Below are 22,311 nucleotides of genomic sequence, written 5' to 3' on the forward strand. Positions count from 1 at the left end.
TTTTATTGTAACAAGAAATATATAAAGTTGCTTATAAACTTCTCAATAAAAATAATTAAAAAATAAGCTTGTGTTTCCATAGGATCCTTTATTTTTGTATTTAATGCAAGATGAATGCTTATATCCAATGCTGTGCTAGTGGATGTCCAGTCTGCACCTACTGTTTTCTGTTTCCTCTCCTTACACAGCTTTTTTCAGAACTTAAAAACTGAATCCAGAAGCTGTTCCAGCTGTCTCGGGCCAATTTTGATGGTGAACAGGTCTGCTCAATATTATCCATCTGATAATGAATGGTTCTTGAATTATCGCTTCATATTTATGAACTCCAGTGGTTATCTCTACAGACATTATGCATGAGAAGGTCCTTTCTGACTGAAACAAACTTACATCACCTAGTCCAGCATTGGTTATTCACTCTGCCTGGTGGCAGCCATCCCAAAATGGAGGACAGTTCTTTCCCAGTTGTGTAAACTTTTGGCTCAACATGATATAGATTGAATTATATCACTGAACATCTACAAAGCTACAACACTTTTCCCTGTGGATTCTCTGTGTTTTTGAGGTGTTCAGATGATCAATTTCATGTTAAATTTCTCTAACTTCCAACTGTAAAATGCACAGGAAGGTCTATTCATGGACTGCTAATCATAATGGATATCTATTTCTCTATATGTCATGTAATTTCAGCTTCCACAAGAACCACACGTTTGGAGCCTGGAATGTCAAGCTCATAATTCATGATTTGGGGTCAGATTTTTTCATCTATCTATCTATCTATCTATCTATCTATCTATCTATCTATCTATCTATCTATCTATCTTGTAATTTATCTATCTTGTAATCTCCTTTGCAGGACAACGCTGGCAACAGTCACCCAGAGGACTGTTTCTTCAGCCGCCCCTAAATTGTGGAATGACCTATTAGAAAAGCTTCAACAGTTGAATATGATATCTGAATTTAAAACAGCATTAAATATCAGTCTCTTCTGGCAGGCCTATCCAGATTATTTTTAAAATTATGATATTTGAATTATATAATGGTTGAAAATATATTGAATGTGTATGTTCTTCTAAACTGATGTTTTTAACTCAGTTGTGCATTACGTATTTTCAACTTTTTGTATATGTTGTATTCTTGTATATTGTTGTTCCATTCCTTGATCCATAAAGAGAGATAGGTAAGAAATGATGATGATGATTATGATGATGATGGCTGTTTAGTTAACACTGGTGTGGAGTAAAATAGAGAGTCTGCTATTGCGTTCATGACTGTCTCGTGAGCCTCCCACAGACAGGTGGTTGGCCACACTCTGAAGCCAATGCTGGGCTAGGTAGGTCTTTGGTCTGATCCAACCCAGCTCTTCTTATGGGGAAAGCTCGGAATGTTTTGGTTTAAAGGGAACATCACCAGGTGGGTGGCTTTTTAATATTGGAGTCATTCTGAAAAACTTGTTATGAAGTGAAAGAGGATGTGAAAGAATTATTTGATGGAGAGCATTTGTCTTCAATGCCATGAAAAGATTAAAGGGACAAAACTCACTTCTCTCTCCTTACTCATAGGGGGATAGTCTATTGGAATACAGAACCAGGTTATGTTTCTAAAGGGCCTTGTTTTGTTACCCCCTTCTACTATATCGAGAAAATATATGGCAATATTTTTTCTGCCTTTAGGTACTAGGTACCAGACAGACACCATAGTCAGATGACTATGTTTCTTATATTTCTGTTTTAGTTTAATCATACCTCCCCTAGCCACACAAAAAAAGGATTTTCATAAAACAATCTCATACCAAAATGTAAATCTTGCAATTTGTGATCTTTTCTGCAAGTTGGAAAATTCTCCGGTGGGACTGACAACCTGCATTTATAATACACAAATGTTCTGCTTATTTCACAGCATCCAAACAGCTGTATAGGAGTCCAACTCAGTTGCTTTGGTTGTCCATTCAAAATGCATAATCTCAGTTTCCCATACATTCTGTCCCAGCAATATCTTACAGTAATGGGAGTAAAGGAAAGGGGAAGCTGTGCTGGGCAGGGGAACTCCATGTTTTGTAAACTGTCAAACAGCATCAGTAAACAGTATAGAAATTGTTGAAATCAAACCAGAAGTAAACAAGCTTGGAAATGCCTACGTCCAGAACAGTTCTGGGTGACAATGTACAGAGAATTTATAGTTTGGACAGCCCATTCTTTTTTTGCAAATATGGATGTTATTTCTTAGAAATCAGCTCATGATGTAAAGTCCTTTTGATGATCAACTATGGAAGAACAAGACCAGATGTATAAAGTTGGCTTGCATAAAGGCCACTTTATTTGACTTAGAACCTATTTAAGTTGGAATTGAACTTAGTAATCAGTAAAAAAGGGGAGCAACCTGATCTGGGTTCAGCTGAAGCCAACTTTTAACCCTAGAGTACCTCCTCAGCCTTCCTTGGGATGAACATCTGAGCCAAAGGGCAATCCAATAGTTGAGAACAACCTAAAGGGCCAAAGGGCACTACTGGATTGCCATTTGGACTCAAGTGGTTACTGAAAGGTAAACCCAGGGCAAACTCCCAGATCAGCCTCAAGTATAGACTTTTTCTCCACCCAGTTACCCACTTCTCTTTTATAACTGCAAGGTCTGTGTTGTTTTAGTTTTAGGCTTTGTTATAATCATCATTGCAATTATTGCTATATTAGACAATTGGGTATTTAATTATTGCCTTAGAAATAGGTGCTATGATATTGCTAAACACATTGTTGTGACTTAAATATTGGGACTATGACTATGGAGACTCAACTATGGAAACCAACTGGATAATCTTGGGTAAGTCACACTCTTTTAGTCTCAGAAGAAGGCAAAGGCAAACACTCTCTGGACAAATCTTGCCAAGAACACTCCATGATAGGTTCATCTTAGGGTCACCAGAAATTAGAAAGGACTTGACGGAACTCAACTACAAAGTTTCTGTACTAAAATGCATTTAAAACTATATAAAAATAATCATAATGCCAGACCCTCACCACATTAGTATCCCAACCTTCATCAATTTGAAAAGGCCTGGCAGAACAGAAATATTAAACATAGAAATGTATAATTGTAGGTTATGTATTTGTAATTGTCCAGCAGGATTCTAGCCATTCACCTTAATTTGTATTTGTTTACTATGGGACAAGTGAACAAAGACAGGACCAGAAGATGTGGCCATGCTTTTCCTTCCATTTATTTAAAGTTGTGGTGAGGGGAATGCCAACGAAGAACTAAATTGCTGTGGGAAGTTTCAATTATTTTAAATTTCATGGAGTAGGACCCCAGGATGGTGGGAGTAAGACAAAGAAACTGGGACATTTTAAAAACAGGTGAAAAGGGCGATGACAGAATAACTGGGGCTTCACCTGCCAAATCATTATATTTGGGGGATATGCTAATACAGCCATTTTAGCTACAGTGGAGAAAAATGTGCCAGACAGACACCATAGTCATCTCTGTTGTTCTAATCAAGTATATCAGGACAGTCACAGAAAATTGTTTAGGAAAAGTAAACGCCTCTCTATTTCTAAACAAGGTAGAAGATGCAGAGCAAAAACCTGGACTGAAAAAATTAAAATACAATAATCAATGTAGCTTTTCTTTCACAGCATAGATTACTGTCTCTGAGATTCTGCATCAACTCCTTCTGGAAAACAGTTTTTAACTGAACCCAAGTGCCTCAAAATACAGTAAGCAATAAAGATGCATGATTCTTTCTTCTCCAAATGTCCAATACTGGTATTCCCAGATTTATTTCTGATTTACTTACCACCATGACTATCTGCATCACTGTTGAGATACTGGTAACTGTCATGGGACTGTCTATAAGGGTCTGAGTCATAGGATATCAGCTCTTCAGAGGGCTGCAGGGAGAAGAGAAAATGTGGTTAGATGTGAGCACCCAGCCCAACATTCTACACTTTTACAAAGTAAAGAGAAACAGGCTACCAGAATTTTTCAGATGTGCAATGTGTCTTTAAGGTATATATTTTAGTCAGTGAAAAGTCTTTTTATAAGTTCACAAAACAGTTTTTAACTTAGTTGACTTGATCATACAAGGCAGGCAAACTGGCATGGCAGCACCAAAGATGATGGTCCCTATGCATTGTGCTGCCCGCCTGCCTCCTCCCCATGATTCTCCTGTCAATAGTTCCCAGTCTCACCATATTCTCATCACCTCCTTTGGAGTGATGGGTCTCTTTCCCTTGTAATGGCAGGCATGCCAGCAGTGACTGCCAGGGATCAGAAACATGGTTGTATCCATTGATTACAGATGTTTCTCTGAACCTTGGAAACTTTCCAGGGACTGGCAGTCAGGGGTGCAGGGATTGGCTCTAGTTCCAGGGACCACCATTTGAGTACTGCTGTTTTAGAAGTTCTAGAAGAGAAAACCTCTCTGAATGATGCAGGAAGGGATAGGCCTGGATCTTACTGTCATTTTCACAGAGAGTAAACCCAACTGAAGCAATTCAACTAACTATCTAGATCTCAAATGAGACTTGGGCCACAAACTCATAACCCACCTGTTCAACTGTATGGCCCATCTCCAAGACACGGCAATTGATCATGGACTCCACTGTGTTTTCAACTCACTCACCTAACTGATTCCAAAGTTTCACAAATCCTGGACATCACTCAGCATAGATACTTATGACCTCATCACATAGAGCATTTTCTCCATCACAGGACACTTCACCTCCATTTCAAGGATGAAGAGACATGGATCGCATCACATGCCATTTACCGACCGCCGGCTGTCATCCATTGCCCTTTGTCCTTGAAATGGAGCTGAAGTGTGCTGAAAGGAGGGAGTTCAGAACACAGATGAGTAATTGTGTTCTGAACCACTGGCATGCGGCAGAACCATTGCTACCACTGAAAACACACATGACGGAATCTGACAGATTCACCCATGTTGAATTGTTTCAGTGACATGTAGGAATGGGCATTCCTCACCACTTTGCTGTCACTGCATTTTGTCCTTAATAGTAATCTAGACTCCATATGAAGTGTGTGATGCCTCATGGGTTTTGTAGTCCTGTGCCTAGTGTCACCGTGACAGATGAGGATGAAAACATGGGGTTTTCACAGCCAGAGCCAGAGTTTTTCCAGATGCCTGAGGTTCTTGTCCAAGAACCAATTAAAACTGACCTTGATCAATGCTCACCTCCCTTCGCTAGAAAGCAATCCTTCTCGGCAGATAGGGGAGTGAGAGAGAGAATTCAGAGGAGTGCCCGAATTGCTGCCAAGCAAGAGACTGATTAGCCATGTTTCCCCTGGGAAAATCCAGTGAGTCTCACACCTGCAAGTTGGGTTTCGTTCCCTGTTCTCTAGGGAAAGAGAACGTTGGACGCCCGTTTGGCGGGAAATGAGACCCAGATAAAAGTATCGGGCACTGTTGATTCTTTGCGGAGACAACAGCTCAGCTTCGGGAGTGAATTCCATGTTTCCAGCCTAGTGTGGACTTCGCTAAGTCCACAATCCAGTTTCCTTGCCTCGCCTGCTCAAGTCTCCAAGAATTGCCTCGCTTTGTCCTTAGCCACGGATTTTGTTCTTAGAATCAAGTTTTTAGACTACCTTGCCTCGTTTGAACCACGGACCTTGTTTCCTAGATTCAAGCCTTGTTCCCAGCATCCTTGTGGATTTAACCTTGTGTCTTGAAAGACTTTGGACAATTCCCCTCACTATTGCCTGGCAATAGTGAGTGTTTCGGTATTGGATTTTATCTTTGAACTCTAATATCATTTATTGGACAAACTATTCCTGGACTATTTTAGACCTCATTTGAAAGGTCTGCTTCTGGACTATATTCTCTACTTGCTTTTATCCTTCTTATATATTTCCTTAATAAAGATATTAGATAGTTTTATTGGCCTCCGTGTCTGGTTCTTGGTGCTCTGCTGCCTTGGTGTGTGACAAAGTGGTGGATTTCTCAATTACACTCCATGATCCTTCTGTTGTTTAAAGTGGTTTAAAGACAGTGTGGGTCCTATTTGAAAGACATTATTTAAAATGTGCTGACCTTTTCTAGAGGGAGACCATATTGAAAAGAGTATTAAAGCTGGAGGGAAGACTCCATTGAATGAAGTATTACATGTGGAGTTAAAATTCTGCTGATCTACTAAAGAGGAGGAATTCAAACAAAAGAGAGGAAGATACCATTGAAATAAGAGTTTTTGAAACTGTGTCCTGTCTCCTTTAATGTAAGGGGCTTTGGACAGGGCAATTCTATCCCATGGAAAGAAGAGGTTTTAAAGTGGAGTCAGTCTCCTTTAATGTAAAGGGGCTTTGGGCAGGGCAAGGGATTTCTTGGCTTTCTGTGATGACCCATGGGCCTTGTAGTCCTGCTCAGGACATTGTAATTCCTGATGAAGATGAAAACTTGGGTTTTTTACCTTCCCAGTCTGAACTGGATTCCTCTCAGCCAGATCTTTCCCAGGCAGATCTGGGAACCTTGCACCTGCAAGAAAGTTGTCTCCCAGAAGTATGTCAAACAAGCCCAGAACCTACTTCTCCCGTGTTCTTGCGCCGGGAGTTTTGTAAACAACAGAGAAGTTTGGATTCAGCTTCGCGCAGGAGTGCAAGAATTGCAGCTAAGAATGTAGCCAATTAAGACTGCTTCTCGTGAGAATCTTTAAGGAGTTTAACATCTGGTCTCAGAGTTTAGCTTTCGTTTCTGATTCCCAGAGTACTGCTTCGGTGGGAAAGTTAGACTCTATTTAGGTGTTTTACCCACGGAGTATCTGCGCGGAGTCAATTCGTCAGCCTACGGAGCGAGTTGTGTCTGGACAGCGCGCTCCGATTCAAGCCTCGCTCCTGCTCAAGCCTTGCCTTGCTATCCAGCCTTCGCCTTGCTTCCCAGCCTTTGTTTATCTACGGACTTTGCCTTGTTTCCCAGGACCAATCCTTGCCTTGTTCCACGGATTTTATCAAGTTATTCCACGGACCTTGTTCTTGTTCCTAGTTACCTTGTTCCACGTTTTAAGCCTTGTTTCAAGTATCAAGTTATTTCCTGGCCTTGCTCAAGTTTATGGACTAAAGGACCTTGTCATCTCCCCTCACTTTGCCTGGCAAAGTGAGTGTTTCGGTTATTGGATTACAACTTTGGACCATAATATTTCTTATTGGACATTGCTTTTTTGGACTAATTTTGACCTTTCCTGAAAGGTTCGCTTCTGAACTAACTTTTACATTTGTTTTTATTAACCTTAAATATTTCCTTAATAAAGATATTAGTTAGAATCTGGCCTCTGCGTATGGTTATTGGTGCTCTGTAGCCTGGGTCGTGACAGTTTGACTCCGCCACCCTAAGCACCAATTAACCTCGGCCAGAATGTCTACCGGAACCGTGCCCGGTGGGCAGCCACTGAGCTACACCATCAGCAAGGACGAAGTGGATCGCATCCGCGACAGACTCAACGCCCAGGATGGAGAAATAAAGGGCTTGCGGGAGCGCGGAATCCGCCTCCCGGCCATGGCGTTGCCTACCAAGTTTACTGGAGAAGCTTCTAAGGTTCATGTTTTCCGTCGCCAATGTCAAGCTTATCTAGAGGCCCGTGATGCCGAGTTTCCCCAAGAAGACATCAAAGTGGCGTGGGTTTACAGTCTTCTAGACGGGCCAGCGGCCAATTGGGCGACGGCACTGTTCGACCAAGCCTCTCCACACCTAAGATCAGCGCAACACTTCTTGGACCACCTCAAGGAGACTTGGGGAATCGAGGACAATTTGGAGGCAGCCGGTCACAAACTCCGTCGCCTTTTCCAAGGAGACAGACCTATGTCTCAGTATATAGCCGAGTTCCGAGTGCTGGCCCACAACACCGGCTGGAACGATGTAGCCCTCAGAGGACAATTCCGGGAGGGTCTCAACATTGAAATGCTGGAGGAAATCTCCAAGGTGGATCCTCCCCAGACCCTCGAGGCACTCATTGATCAATGTTTACGGGCTGAAGTCATGATTGCCAAAAGGAAACAGTGGGTTCGAGGCCAGGGCAGTAGAGCCGGGGCAAAACCCCCCGCTCCCGCCAGCGTTCAGCCACGTCCAGTGTGGAGACCCCCACCGCCAACCCCATACCCCAGAGGAGGCGAGGAGGTGCCGATGCAGTTGGGCAATGTGCGTCCCAGACTAGATGCCGCCGAGAAGGCCCGTCGTCAACGCTTAAACCTCTGTTGGTACTGCGGGAACGGGGGCCACTTCGCCAGAGAGTGCCCAGCCAAAGGGAAGCCGGCCGCCCGTCTTGCGGCGGCGTCCTCCACGGAGACGAAGGCGTCTGAGCCGACTGGCACACAGCCGGCGGGGGAAGCCAACGACCGGGTGTAGAGAGGCTCGCCAACCCGGTCAAAAAATCCATTCAAGAGCCGCCAACCGGGGTCCTGTTCCTTCTCGTGGTCACATTATGGTCAGCAAAAAGGGGACCCGTCATGATCCACGCCATGATAGACTCTGGAGCTACCAACAATTTCATTGATAGAGAGTATGCCGACTCTCTGGGATTACAATATCATGATTTCAAGAATGCCCGTGTGGTGCAAGCCATAGACGGCCGCCCCCTCAAGACGGGCCCCGTAAGTCAGTGGTCGGAACCCACCAGGATGTGGATAAGGGAACATATGGAAGAGATTTCCTTCTTTGTTACCGAGGTCCCCCATTTCCCTGTGATTTTGGGAATTCCATGGCTGACTCTCCACGACCCTAACATCTCCTGGTCCAACAGAGAACTGCAGTTTGCTTCACCGTACTGCCAAAACCATTGCCTCGTAGCCAAGGTCTGCCATGCCACAGACACCGAGCCCATCATCACCTTGCCAAAGAAGTACTCCGAGTATTGGGATGTATTCAATGAGAAAGAAGCCGAGAAATTACCCCCACATAGACCTTATGACTGTGCCATTGACTTGGTGGAGGGGGCCCCGATCCCGCGAGGGCATCTCTACTCCCTGACTGAACCAGAGCAAGAAGCTCTCAGGGAATTCCTAGAGACAAACCTTCGCAAGGGATTCATCAGACCCTCTCAATCCCCAGCCGCCTCCCCAGTGATGTTTGTGAAGAAGAAGTCAGGGGAACTACGCTTGGTGGTGGACTACAGAGCATTGAACAATATCACCAAGCGGAACAGCTATCCCCTGCCCTTAATCTCGGATCTACTGGATCGGCTTCGAGGAGCCAAGGTTTACACCAAGCTGGATCTTCGGGGGGCTTACAACTTAGTTCGCATCAGGGAAGGGGACGAGTGGAAGACCGCCTTCCAGACCAAATTCGGATTATTCGAGTCCCGAGTTATGAATTTCGGTTTATGCGGAGCTCCCGCAACGTTCCAGCATTTTGTCAATGACATTTTTCAGGACTATCTAGACAGGTTCTTGATAATCTACCTGGACGATTTTTTGGTGTTTTCTAGATCACAATCAGAACATGAGAACCACGTCAAAATGGTGTTACAACGATTGCGGGATCATGGACTTTATGCCAAGCTGGAAAAATGCGCCTTTGATCTACAAGAGGTAGATTTCCTTGGTTACCGCATCTCGCCTCTAGGGCTTTCCATGGATCCAGCCAAGGTTTCAGCAGTATTGGAATGGCGGGCGCCAACTAACAAGAAAGAGGTGCAGCGTTTCTTGGGGTTCGCGAACTATTACCGCAAGTTCATTCCAGATTTTGCCCGCTGGTCCGACCCCATCACTAGCTGCATCCGTGGAAAGCAGCCTTTCCGCTGGACTGATCAAGCAGAGAAAGGGTTCCAGCAACTAAAGAAACTATTCACCTCCCAGCCAATTCTACAGCACCCAAATCCTGGAACCCCTTTTGTGGTGCAAGCGGACGCCTCTGATGTGGCAATTGGGGCTGTACTCTTACAACCGGTGGGAGATCACCTCCATCCCTGTGCCTTTTACTATCGTCAACTAACCACACCAGAGAGGAATTACACCATTTGGGAAAAAGAACTACTGGCCATAAAGGCAGCCTTTGAGACTTGGAGACATTGGCTAGAAGGGGCCAAATTTCCCATTGAAGTCCACACTGATCATCGTAATCTAGAACATCTAAGAACTGCCCGCAAACTAAATCAGAGGCAGCAACGTTGGGCTTTATTCTTTGAACGTTTCAACTTCCAGATCCATTATGTGACCCCAGCCCAAACCAAGCAAGCAGACGCCCTGTCACGTAAACCGGAATACGCTGCAGGACGCAAGGAGACCTTTGAATCCCAACTACTACAACCCGAGAACTTTGCCACGCTCACAGTGGGGAACACCAAATCCACTCCCATTGGTTCAACTTCCTCTACTCCAGGACCCATCTGTGCTCAAGAAATCAGGGCTAGTCAGCAAGCAGATGCCTGGGCGCAGGACCAACTTCGTCAAGGTCTGCATTTTCCCTTTTCGCTTAAAGATGGACTGCTTTGCTATAGAAATCATGTTTATATCCCACCCGGACCGGGCAGGGAAAAAGCGCTTCGTCTGTGTCATGACTGCAAACCAGCAGGGCATTTCGGACTATTTAAAACCATGCATCTGATCCTAAGGGATTTTTGGTGGCCCAAGATCCGCAAAGATGTGGAAAAATATGTCAACACCTGCCCAGTATGCCAGCGCTCCAAGATAAGAAGGGAGAAACCCTCAGGGCTTCTACATCCCCTTCCTACCCCATCTCGCCCATGGGAAATAATTTCTGCGGATTTCATCACTGACCTACCACCTTCCTGTGGATTCACCACGATCCTAGTGGTGGTGGACCTTTTCACCAAGTTAGCCCATTTCATACCCTGTGAAGGTCTCCCCACGGCCAAAGAGACTGCAGATCTATTCCTTCAACATGTTTTCAGACTACATGGATTGCCCAAGAGTTTAGTCACAGACCGTGGTTCTCAATTCACCTCTCGTTTTTGGAAGGCACTACAAAAACTATTGGGCATAGACTCTCGTTTATCTTCAGCTCATCATCCTCAAACAGATGGGCAAACGGAGCGCACCAATGCCACCTTGGAGCAGTATCTTCGCTGTTATGTAAACTACCAACAGGACAATTGGGCTTCTCTGTTACCACTGTCTGAGTTTGCCTACAACAATGGAGTTCAAGCTTCTACAAAAGAAACGCCGTTCTTTGCAAACTACGGCTTCCACCCACGTTTCTTTCCCCCTGTCATTGAAACTTCAGAAGTTCCCGCAGCAGAGGATTGGCTGCAGGAACTCACAGCGGTGCAACAACTTTTGCTCCAGCAACTGGACCAAGCCAAAGAGGACTATAAACATCGCCAGCCGGGCCCCGAAATCAAGGTAGGAGATCGGGTTTTCCTGTCCACTCTCTTTCTGCCCTCCCACCGCCCTTGCCGGAAGTTAGATGCCCGTTTCATTGGCCCCTATCCAGTGGTGGCGCAATTAAACCCCGTGACTTTCAAACTCCAACTTCCGCGTTCAATGCGCATTCACCCAGTGTTTCACCGTTCCCTGCTCCTTCCGGCGGATGGTGTGCGACCTGATACAGACCAACCGGCCCCCCCTCCTGTTTTGATGAATGGGGAGGAGGAGTTCGAGGTTGAGGACATTTTGGATTCTCGCTTTCACCGCCGCCGCCTACAATATCTCATTGACTGGGTGGGTTTTGGCCCTGAGGAACGCTCTTGGGAAGACGCCTCCACAGTCCATGCTCCTGATCTAACCCGTCGCTTTCATCAGACCTATCCCGCCAAGCCGCGACCTCGCGCCTCGGGGAGAGGGCCCCAGTTTGGGAGGGGCCTTGAGGAGGGGGATAGTGTGATGACCCATGGGCCTTGTAGTCCTGCTCAGGACATTGTAATTCCTGATGAAGATGAAAACTTGGGTTTTTTACCTTCCCAGTCTGAACTGGATTCCTCTCAGCCAGATCTTTCCCAGGCAGATCTGGGAACCTTGCACCTGCAAGAAAGTTGTCTCCCAGAAGTATGTCAAACAAGCCCAGAACCTACTTCTCCCGTGTTCTTGCGCCGGGAGTTTTGTAAACAACAGAGAAGTTTGGATTCAGCTTCGCGCAGGAGTGCAAGAATTGCAGCTAAGAATGTAGCCAATTAAGACTGCTTCTCGTGAGAATCTTTAAGGAGTTTAACATCTGGTCTCAGAGTTTAGCTTTCGTTTCTGATTCCCAGAGTACTGCTTCGGTGGGAAAGTTAGACTCTATTTAGGTGTTTTACCCACGGAGTATCTGCGCGGAGTCAATTCGTCAGCCTACGGAGCGAGTTGTGTCTGGACAGCGCGCTCCGATTCAAGCCTCGCTCCTGCTCAAGCCTTGCCTTGCTATCCAGCCTTCGCCTTGCTTCCCAGCCTTTGTTTATCTACGGACTTTGCCTTGTTTCCCAGGACCAATCCTTGCCTTGTTCCACGGATTTTATCAAGTTATTCCACGGACCTTGTTCTTGTTCCTAGTTACCTTGTTCCACGTTTTAAGCCTTGTTTCAAGTATCAAGTTATTTCCTGGCCTTGCTCAAGTTTATGGACTAAAGGACCTTGTCATCTCCCCTCACTTTGCCTGGCAAAGTGAGTGTTTCGGTTATTGGATTACAACTTTGGACCATAATATTTCTTATTGGACATTGCTTTTTTGGACTAATTTTGACCTTTCCTGAAAGGTTCGCTTCTGAACTAACTTTTACATTTGTTTTTATTAACCTTAAATATTTCCTTAATAAAGATATTAGTTAGAATCTGGCCTCTGCGTATGGTTATTGGTGCTCTGTAGCCTGGGTCGTGACACTTTCAGATATTGAAGTTTTCCTTTATTAAAAAAGGACGGAAAAAAGAATTCTTTGTGTGATGGTTCTGAACGCAGGCAACAATGGGTGAAACCCTGAAGAGAGAAATGTGTGATGGGAAGAGAGACCTTGAAACGGGACAATTGGGGATCTAACAGTACAATTTACAGTATTTGTATTGACAATTCCCTTTGCTAGACAGACGGCCCCAATGCTTCTCAAGGTCCATGTGATGAAGTTCTTAGAGGGATGGTTTGAGCTTTCTCTACGCCTTTTTTTTACAGAAGGTTGGTGAAGAGGAGAACAAAAGATGTTGACACCCTCCCCCCAATTCCTGCTCTCTCCCAGTTTAAAAATAGAGGTTGGCAGGAGGATTTGTTCTCTGATTTTTTTCTATTTCCCCCTTGTCACATCTATCATTTTCTAGGTGGGAAGTTCTCTACCCTAGACCCTTGTGTTTGCAAAACAAAACAAAAGCAACTATTTATCTTCTATAATGAGAGGCACCACATGAGAATTATACACAAAGCAGCAAGCAATATCTTAAGAATAAAAACACTTTATACACAGTATGGGATATTTAAAACAATGGCACATACAGGTACCTCAACGGGACCTATGTGTACCATTAAATATTACTGAACTGTTGTTGTGGTCATGGCCTGGCAACATCAAAAATATTTTTGATTTTGATTTTTGCTATGCTCCCCTCCAAATTGTTTAATATGAGGGACAGATAAAGAAATACAAATGTTGTATGCAGGTGCAGGCAATTAATCTTTATTTGTTGTTTGTCTGAGTTTGCAAAGGATTTGTTTTTTGTTTTTGTTTTTTGTTTTTTTGCTCGCATACATTAGGCCAGTGAGAAGTAAGCTGTAGTAGTATCCTTACGGACCTCCAGGGTCAACAGCAGCTCTTCCATATGAAACAATAAAGTAGATTTTTTTAAAAAAGTAAAAGGGCAAAGGATTTCAGAGGCTTGAGAAAAAGTGGCCTGGAGGCTACATGTAGTCAGAGGGTTAAAATAATATGATATCACACTTTGTTTTACAATACTAGGGTGCATCATAAATGGAATAAAACAAACAAAACTACCAATAAAACTGCTATAAATTGCAGCATTGCATGAAATGGACACCTCTATCATCCAGCTTCATAATCCAATCTAAAAAGCCCAATGAAACAAATAGGTTTGCATCTGGTGGTGAAATTGGTATCCCATATGCTTCTGGGTAGAGGGTACTCCAAAGCCCTGATAACCGTCGCCCCCGCTTTCAAATTGATTTGAAAACGCAGCAGAGAGTTCCATAGATTACTCTCCGAAAGAACGGAGCGGGACCGCAACAGACCATTATTAAAAGACCTTTTTTTCTTCATTTTCCCTTTCCCTGAACTATGTAACAAATCCCCCCAATAAAAGTAGCATTTATTTTAACAGTAACACTCTCTATCTGGTTATTTTGTATCTCCCTCTGACTCCTTCCTTTTTGCATGCGGTTTCTCTCCCTCCCGTCCTTTAACTCCGGCTGAGGTTCTCCGCCATAGATTAACATGGCGGACGATATAAATTGGCTCATATCTCTATCAAAATTACCCCTAGAACGCTCCTCTTTTAGTCTTAACCCTTTCTAAGGCTCCTGACTCGAAGACAACCAGCAGACCCGGAATCGGTCCAGTTTTCGGCATCTCAACAGCTGACTGTCAAACAGAACCGCGTTTCTTTCCAAGCCAAGTTGCTGCTTTATCCCGGGGTTTTCTCTCCCCGCGACTCGCGGAATGGTTCTCCCTGGCCCCCTTCTGTGAAATGGGGATGGGGGGGATCGCTCTCTCGCGGGGGAGACATAGTTCACCAAGGACCCTCACCCTCTACAGCTGCCAAGGGATGCCCGGACGGGGGCCCTCCACGTTTCATTCATAATTTCATAATTTTATGAAAGAGAAGAACACTCTTCCCCACACCTACCCCTTGGACTTATGAAATCCTATACCTCCAAAGACTTACTAACCCATATGTGCCCCTTCCCCATGCCATCTCAATGAATTCCTTATGAACTCTTTCCCCTCATGTATTTGTGAATTTTTATATTCTATGTACATGACTCACTGTTGTATGAATTTCAAACTGTTGGGCTAACTTCATGGATTGTGAAATCATGCTGCTTGAACCCTACTTCTATGTTGGATTCCCCAGATGTTGTGAACTTCGTTCCTATCAAATGTTTTCTATTGCTCATTTATATTGTTTATATCATTCATGATTCCCCTTTATGCAATGTCACCCACCTTTATGGATTCTCCTTTATCTACCTATCTGCCTATATGTATTTACACTCTTTGGGATCCCCGGAAAATATGTGTTTTTCCCTGCTGGGTTTATGTTCCGACTTTATTTATAATTTTCATTTTATCCCAAATAATTGTCAGATCATGAAATCAAATGGGAAATATTATGACCCCAACCTGAACTCTAGCCCCATGACTCAGACCTCCCCTTCCCAAAAAAACAAAGGGATAATCTGCCACAGTTTAATCCCATCTCACTCCGATCGCATGGACAATATAGGGCGAGTCACCAAACTAAAGGTGACTCGCCCCCAAGGCAAACATTGTCACATCGCAGGCCAGGACGCCGCAGGAAGGCACCCTGTGGGGCCGTCAATGATGGCTCATCAAATCACCACTTCCCGTCTGACACCCCAAAGACATATCTAAAATCTGCGAACGTGACAGGACCCCGGACATCCTTGATGGGTGTCATTAATTCCTTTAGAAATTGGCTGGGCCAGAATTAATCCGATGTTTCCTGTCCGGTCACCGCATTGTTTCTATAGCTCCCGCCTCCTCCTCTCTGATTGGCCCGAGGGGGGACAAAAAACAGCTCCCCATTGGGCCAGCAGGGCAAGGCGGGAAACGAAAGCCCGCCTCGTTCAACCTCTCAGCCTATCCGTGATCAGATGGGCAGGGAAGCGGGGCGGGAAATTCAAAGGGCTGTCAGACCGAAACATTGTATAAATATGACTTTATTTGAAACATATGTTACGCTAGTAGATTGAATGATCGCTATTAGCGTCCTTTTCAGCTGAAATTGCTAAATAAAAACTCCTTGGCGGATTTTCCTTCAACTTGGCGGACCTTCTTCATTCCAGGCTTCAGGTTGTATTGCGGCTTATATTCTTCTTTTGGCTTCGCCAGGGTCCGTTCCCTCAGGACCGGGTCGGCTCCCTCCTTAAGGGACCCGATCCCCCAAACGCGGTCGACAACATAATTTGGCTTTACCACGAAGGGACTTGCTTGGAAGTTCCAAAAATCAATTTTTTAGGCTAAAATTCCAAGCGGCGACCTTGGTCCAGATATTCTGGGACAGGTTGGGGAGAGAAACGGCTGCAAGGAGGGCCCTCCGACCAACAATTTGACCTCATTTCGCATCCAAATTTCTCTGGCAGCCCCTTTCTCTCTCTAGATCTGATTCAGGGTACTGAACAAAGGAGCCAGATAGGAGGAAGCAGATTTTTAGCTCCTCGAAGGAAAAGCGCCAACGTGAAACAGGGGACGCCCTGTAAAAAAAAATAAAAAGGGAACCGGCCCCGTTGTTAAGACCCAGGTGGGCGGAGTTCTGGAGGTATTGCACTTCGGATCAGGGCTCGGTAACAAATTCCTGGTGAAACGCGGGAACATCTGGCGCCCGGTGGTGTGCGAGAACAGTCTGGCTTGTGAGATTACAGGTTCTAGGATCGTGGGGAAGGGGAACGATTGTGTTCCCAGGGCACCTACGGATCCCAAGAACGCCAGCCACTCAGCCTTGGTGTAGGGAGAACTCTTGAAAGGACGAGTGCATCCAGCCGGTGGGTGAGTCGTTACTCCATTAACTGTCAGGTACTGGGCAGGGGCTGAGCCAAGGATGGGTGTTTGTTCCGCACGCCTAGGGTGTCCCACCCCAGCAGACATCCCCAAGGATTCTCCTTTGGGCAAGATCCTGGCCGATTGGGGTGGGTTTGCATCGAAAAACATGGTGCAGGCCAGGTTGGTCCGACTAAGCAAGCGTAAGTGGCCCCTCGTGGCCCTTGAAGGAGGAGTCGCCTGGCCTCCACATGGCAGTGAGGATGAGAGTCTCATTTTGAAGCTCCAAAGCCATTGCCATGGGGAGGGCAAGTGGACCCAACTTGCTTATGCTGCAATGTTCATGGCCTTAAGCCAGAGGGAGAGTGGAAGGGGAGAGGGGGTCCAAGTCTTCCCATGCAGGGACGTGGGCTCCAAACCCACCCTCCTCAAAAGCTCCTCTCTAGACCTACTTCCCCTCCCACCTCCACCAGAAGAGGAACTTCTGGAGACATTTGCTTGTCCCCCACCGTACCAACCCCAATTCCCATCCCTTGCCCCACCTCCTCCCCGACTTTTTCCTCCTGTTCTGAGTCTCGCACCGATCCAGAACTCCCAGATTGACCCCTCAAGGGAACCTCTGCTTCCCGGGATCCCCACTCTCCTAGATTCACCCTCCCAGCCCCCTACCCTCTCGCCCCATCCCCCTTCCGCTCCCCAGCCCTCTCCTTTCTCCCAGCCCCATCTCCCCTCCGTTTCCCAACCTCCCATTCCCTCTCAGCCCCCCCAATCCTCCCTCCTCTCTCCTCCTCCCAACCCCCCCATTCTCCAATCCTCTTCTCCCTCTCCTTCCCAATTTCCTTTTCCATTCTTTAATGGCTATCTTCCATACATGCTACCTAGAGGATCACCTTTCCCGATCCCAGACCCTCTCGCCTCTCAGACTTTCCACCCTCTATTGCTCCCCTCTGCGCCTCCTGCGGGGACCTCCCTCGTCTCTTCAGCACCCTCAGCTTCTCAAACCACCCCACCAGTTCCCCTAGCACCCAAAAGACCCAGCCCCAACTGTCCCCCTTCCACTCCTTCGTCAGGAACTTCATCCCTCCCCCCTCAAAGGGTTTCCCAAACACCAGAGGATCCCTTTGAGCCCCTCATCACCAAAAATAGCCTGCGGACCCGCCCCGCCACTGTAATGGCCCCTCTACGGGAGGTGGTCGGGGCAAGGGGAGACCCGGTCCTCATTCATGTCCCTTTCAGTACCACAGACCTCATTACCTGGAAGAAGACAACTGCACCACTTTCCCAGGACCCCTCAGAAATGACCGAACTTTTTAGAACCATTTTTCTAACCCATCGCCCCTCCTGGGCAGATGTTATGACTCTCTTGGGCTCTCTCCTTACTCAAGAGGAGAAGCGCCGCCTACTGGCCGCAGCTCAGGCTGAAATCATGAAGGCCGATGTAGATGACGGTAGAGATGCTGAAATTATTTTTCCAACAAAGGAAGACCCCAGTTGGGACTACAATACCAACGCTGGTATGATGTCTCTAAAGGCCTTCCATCGTGCCATCTTGGCTGGCCTACCGTTGGTCTATCCTCGCCCCATAAACCTTTCTAAATACTATGATATAAAACAAACTCCTGAGGAAAGCCCCTCTGATTTTTATGATCGGTTATGTCGCACTGCAAAACAGTGGACACACATTGACCCCTCTGACCCCCAAAATGCATCCTCTTTAAATTCCCTGTTCATTGGCAGATCTTGCAGGGACATTCGGCTAAAACTCCAGAAACTGGAAGGGGGAGCAGGCATGCCCATCTCCCAGTTAATCAACATTGCTTTTAAGGTGTTCCACAACCGGGAGGATGCAGCAGCCCAGAAGGAAGAAGATGACCGAGAGGCTCAAGCACAGGTCCAAGCAGCCAGTATGGTGGCTGCACTGGCAGAACGTGACAGGGGACGGGGAGTTGGGGAGAACAGAGAAAGGCCAGTTTGGAGGGACAGGGGGCAAGGAAGAGAACCACCAAGGGAACTCCGTTGTTATTACTGCCAGCAGAGGGGGCACTACAGGAGAGAATGTCCCGATCTCAAGGATAAGGGACCAGAGAGCCGGGTCATGTGACTAGGGCAGCGGATCGTCTTGGCTCCCAGTGACCCGTTGGTGCCATTGAAGTTAGGAAAAAGAACTGTGGATTTCCTTCTAGACAGTGGGGCCACCCATTCAGTGGTCACCGAAGGGTTTCGGGGAACAGACATGGGAGCTAGGAAGACTCAGGTAGTGGGGGTCTCAGGGAAAGAGGCAGAGAGGTCTTTTCTCAAGCCCATGGAGTGTGAGGTGGGAGGGAAGACTCTGTCTCATGAGTTCCTGTACATGCCTGAGTGTCCAGTTCCCCTTCTGGGCCGAGACATCCTTTGCAAAATCAGGGCGCAGGTCACCTTTGGGCCAGAGAAGATCATCTTGGCTGTCCCAGAGGAGGAGGGGTGGAGGATACAGGCTCTCCTGCTTCATCAGCCCAGCCCCGAGGCTGACCTGATCCCTTTGGCCATTCTGGAACAAGTCGACCCTGTTGTGTGGGCCGATGGGATTCCAGGGAGGGCCAAGAACGTTGCCCCAGTCAAAATTGCCCTAAAACCGGACATCAGGCCTCCTAGGATTCCCCAATACCGCATTCCCCTCGAAGCCAAAAAGGGCCTCCAGCCCATCATTGAAAATTTTCTGAAGCACTCTCTGCTGAGAGAGTGCGCCTCCCCTTACAACACACCTGTGCTGCCAGTCAAGAAGCCCAACTCAGATGAATACCGCTTTGTGCAGGACCTCAGGGCCATCAATGCTGTTGTGGTGGACATTCATCCCGTGGTGCCTAACCCCTATACTCTTCTTTCCACTATCCCTCCTTCCTGCTCTTGCTTTACTGTTCTGGACTTAAAAGATGCCTTTTTTTCTATCCCTCTGCACATAGATAGCCAAGAAATATTTGCCTTTGAGTGGGAGCATGTGGACTCGGCCAGGAAGGTACAGCTCTGCTGGCAGGTTCTTCCGCAAGGTTTCACCTGTTCTCCTACGATCTTCAGCCAAAGCCTTGCTTCGGAGCTGGACAGGTGGCCGGATCGGGACCAGGGGGTCCTTCTGCAATACATTGACGACCTATTGCTTTGTTGTGAGGATGTACCTACCTGTGAAAGACTTACCATCAGTCTCCTCAACTTCCTGGGAGAGGCTGGCTTCAAGGTCTCCAAAAAGAAAGCTCAAATCTGCAAGGACACTGTGCGTTACTTGGGGTTTGATGTCTCTCAAGGACAGCGGGCTCTGGGGCCGGAGCGGAAGGAAGCTATCTGTAAGGTCCGAGAGCCCAAGACCAAGAAGCAACTGCGGGGTTTTTTGGGCATGGCTGGCTTCTGCAGAATCTGGGTGCCCAACTTCGGACTGCTCGCCAGGCCTCTTTATGAGGCAACCACCGGACCGGAGACTTTCCTCACCTGGACCGCAGAATGCAGGACAGCCTTCGATGCCATCAAGAAAGCCCTCATGTCTGCACCAGCCTTGGGACTCCCTGACATGACCAAGCCCTTCTTCCTTTATGTTCACGAACGTCGGGGGGTGGCAGCGGGGGTGCTGACCCAACCACTGGGCAGCGCCAAAAGGCCAGTCGCCTACTTCTCTAAGCGACTGGACCCCACCAGCCTTGGGTGGCCAGCCTGTCTTCGTGCCGTGGCTGCCACTGCTATGCTGGCCGAGGAGGCCCGGAAGCTGACGTTGGGCCAACCAATGACTGTCTATGTGCCCCATAGCGTCCTGGCAGTCCTGGATGCTAAGGGGACCAACTGGCTGTCAGCAGGACGGCTCACTCGCTACCAGGCTTCGCTCATCGACCAGGGAGACCTCACCCTGGCCACCACCAACTGCCTCAACCCAGCCACCCTGATGCCCATCGAATCAGCCGAAGGGGACGACCAGGAGCCACATGATTGCATCGCCACCATTGAAGAAGTCTACTCCAGCCGGCCGGACCTCAAGGACCAACCGCTTCCCCAGGCAGACTTGGAATACTACACTGATGGGTCGAGCAGTGTCCATCAGGGCGTGAGGAAGGCGGGCTATGCAGTTGTTACTCTGTGGGACACCATAGAGGCAGAGCCATTGCCAGCCGGTACCTCCGCCCAAAAAGCAGAACTCATCGCCCTCACCAGAGCTCTGGAGCTGGCAGCAGGAAGGACTGTCAACATCTACACAGACTCTAAGTTTGCCTTCAATGTCCTGCACGCCCACGGAGCCATCTGGAAGGAGAGGGGACTGCTGACCACTGCAGGCAGCCCAGTCAAGCACCAGGCAGAAATCCTGAGGCTGTTGGACGCCGTCTGCAAGCCCACTGCTGTTGCTGTCATCCACTGTCGGGGACACCAGGCAGGAGACCAGGACGCTGCCAGAGGAAACAGGAGAGCAGATGCCGCGGCTAAGGGGGCCGCCAACAAAACGCCCACCTTCCAGGGAGCCCTCATCCCGGACACCACCATCACCAGTCTCCCTCTGTATGGGACTGTGGACGATGAGTTTGCTAGGAAGGAAGGACTGACACAGGATGGGGGTTGGTGGAAGGACAGCCAAGGCCGTCTGCTCCTCACAGATCCCCTGATGCGTGAAGTGGCCCTCCGCCTTCACAAAAGCACCCACTGGGGTCATGATGCCATGCTGGAACACCTCAGATCCTTCTTCATTGGACCACGCATGGCCCAACAGTCTATCTGGGCCTGTAAGCGATGTCTCCTCTGCCTAAAGAACAACCCCAAGATCCAGAAGAAGCCAGAAGTGGGGCATCTCAGGGCAGGACTGCAGCCAGGACAGGTATGGCAGGTGGATTTTGCTGAATTGCCCTCCAGTAAGAAGTACAAATACCTGTTGGTGTTTGTGGATTGCTACAGCGGGTGGCCTGAAGCTTTCGCCTGCTATACTTGTACTGCCAAAGAGGTCTCTCAAGCCCTCCTCCATGACATCATCCCACGTTTCGGCCTGCCCCTCTGCATTTCTTCGGACAACGGGAGTTCTTTCATCTCCAAGGTCACCCAACAGGTCTCTCGGGTCCTCCAGATCCGGTGGGACTTGCATTCCAGCTGGCACCCAGAAGCAAGCGGCAAGGTTGAAAGGATGAACCAAACCCTTAAGAGACAAGTGGCGAAAATCTGTCAGCAAGCTAACCTACCTTGGCCAGAGGCTCTTCCACTCGCTCTCACTCGAGTCAGGGCTGCCCCTAGGGGCAAGTTAAAATTAAGTCCTTTTGAGATTCTTTATGGTAGACCTTTTCCTTCTTCCCAGGTTCCCTTGAAGGCTGAACACCTACATGAGGTGGGCTCCGAAAGCCTTAGAGCTAGGCTGTCTTCTCTTACCTCTGTCCTCTCTTCCCTAAACAGGTACCTACTCTCCCACCTTCCTGTCCCCTTGGATGCTCCAGTCCACGACTTTTCCATTGGAGATTGGGTCTTCGTGCGGACGTGGCGACCGGAGCCTCTGACTGAGAAGTGGGTCGGACCTCACCAAGTCCTCCTGACCTCCTACACCGCTTGCAAGGTAGCTGGAATCCGTGCCTGGATCCATCACACCAGGCTCAAGAGCGCTCCTGAACCTGAGCCAGCCCCCACCAGCGGTGAGGAAGACAAAGATCTGTGGACAGCTGAGCTGGGAGACGACCTGAAGGTGTTGTTCCGGAAAACACCTCCTCAGGGACCGCCGCCCGCGAACTGTCCTGACCCACACCCTCCCGAGGCC

At 47.6% G+C, this 22,311-nt stretch overlaps 1 protein-coding gene across 1 annotated transcript in view; it reads right to left on the reverse strand.

The window, feature by feature from the left end:
• Window positions 1-22,311, reverse strand: part of spi1 (Spi-1 proto-oncogene) — a 52,733-nt gene that overhangs the window by 13,324 nt on the left and 17,098 nt on the right. Inside the window, exon 2 of the mRNA XM_003214604.4 lies at window positions 3,785-3,878. Within this exon, the coding sequence (XP_003214652.1) occupies window positions 3,785-3,878 (94 nt within the window). The remainder of the gene's footprint in view (window positions 1-3,784; window positions 3,879-22,311) is intronic.

Source organism: Anolis carolinensis, chromosome 1 (genome assembly GCF_035594765.1).
Source record: "Anolis carolinensis isolate JA03-04 chromosome 1, rAnoCar3.1.pri, whole genome shotgun sequence".
In the NCBI taxonomy this organism is placed as follows: domain Eukaryota; kingdom Metazoa; phylum Chordata; class Lepidosauria; order Squamata; family Dactyloidae; genus Anolis; species Anolis carolinensis.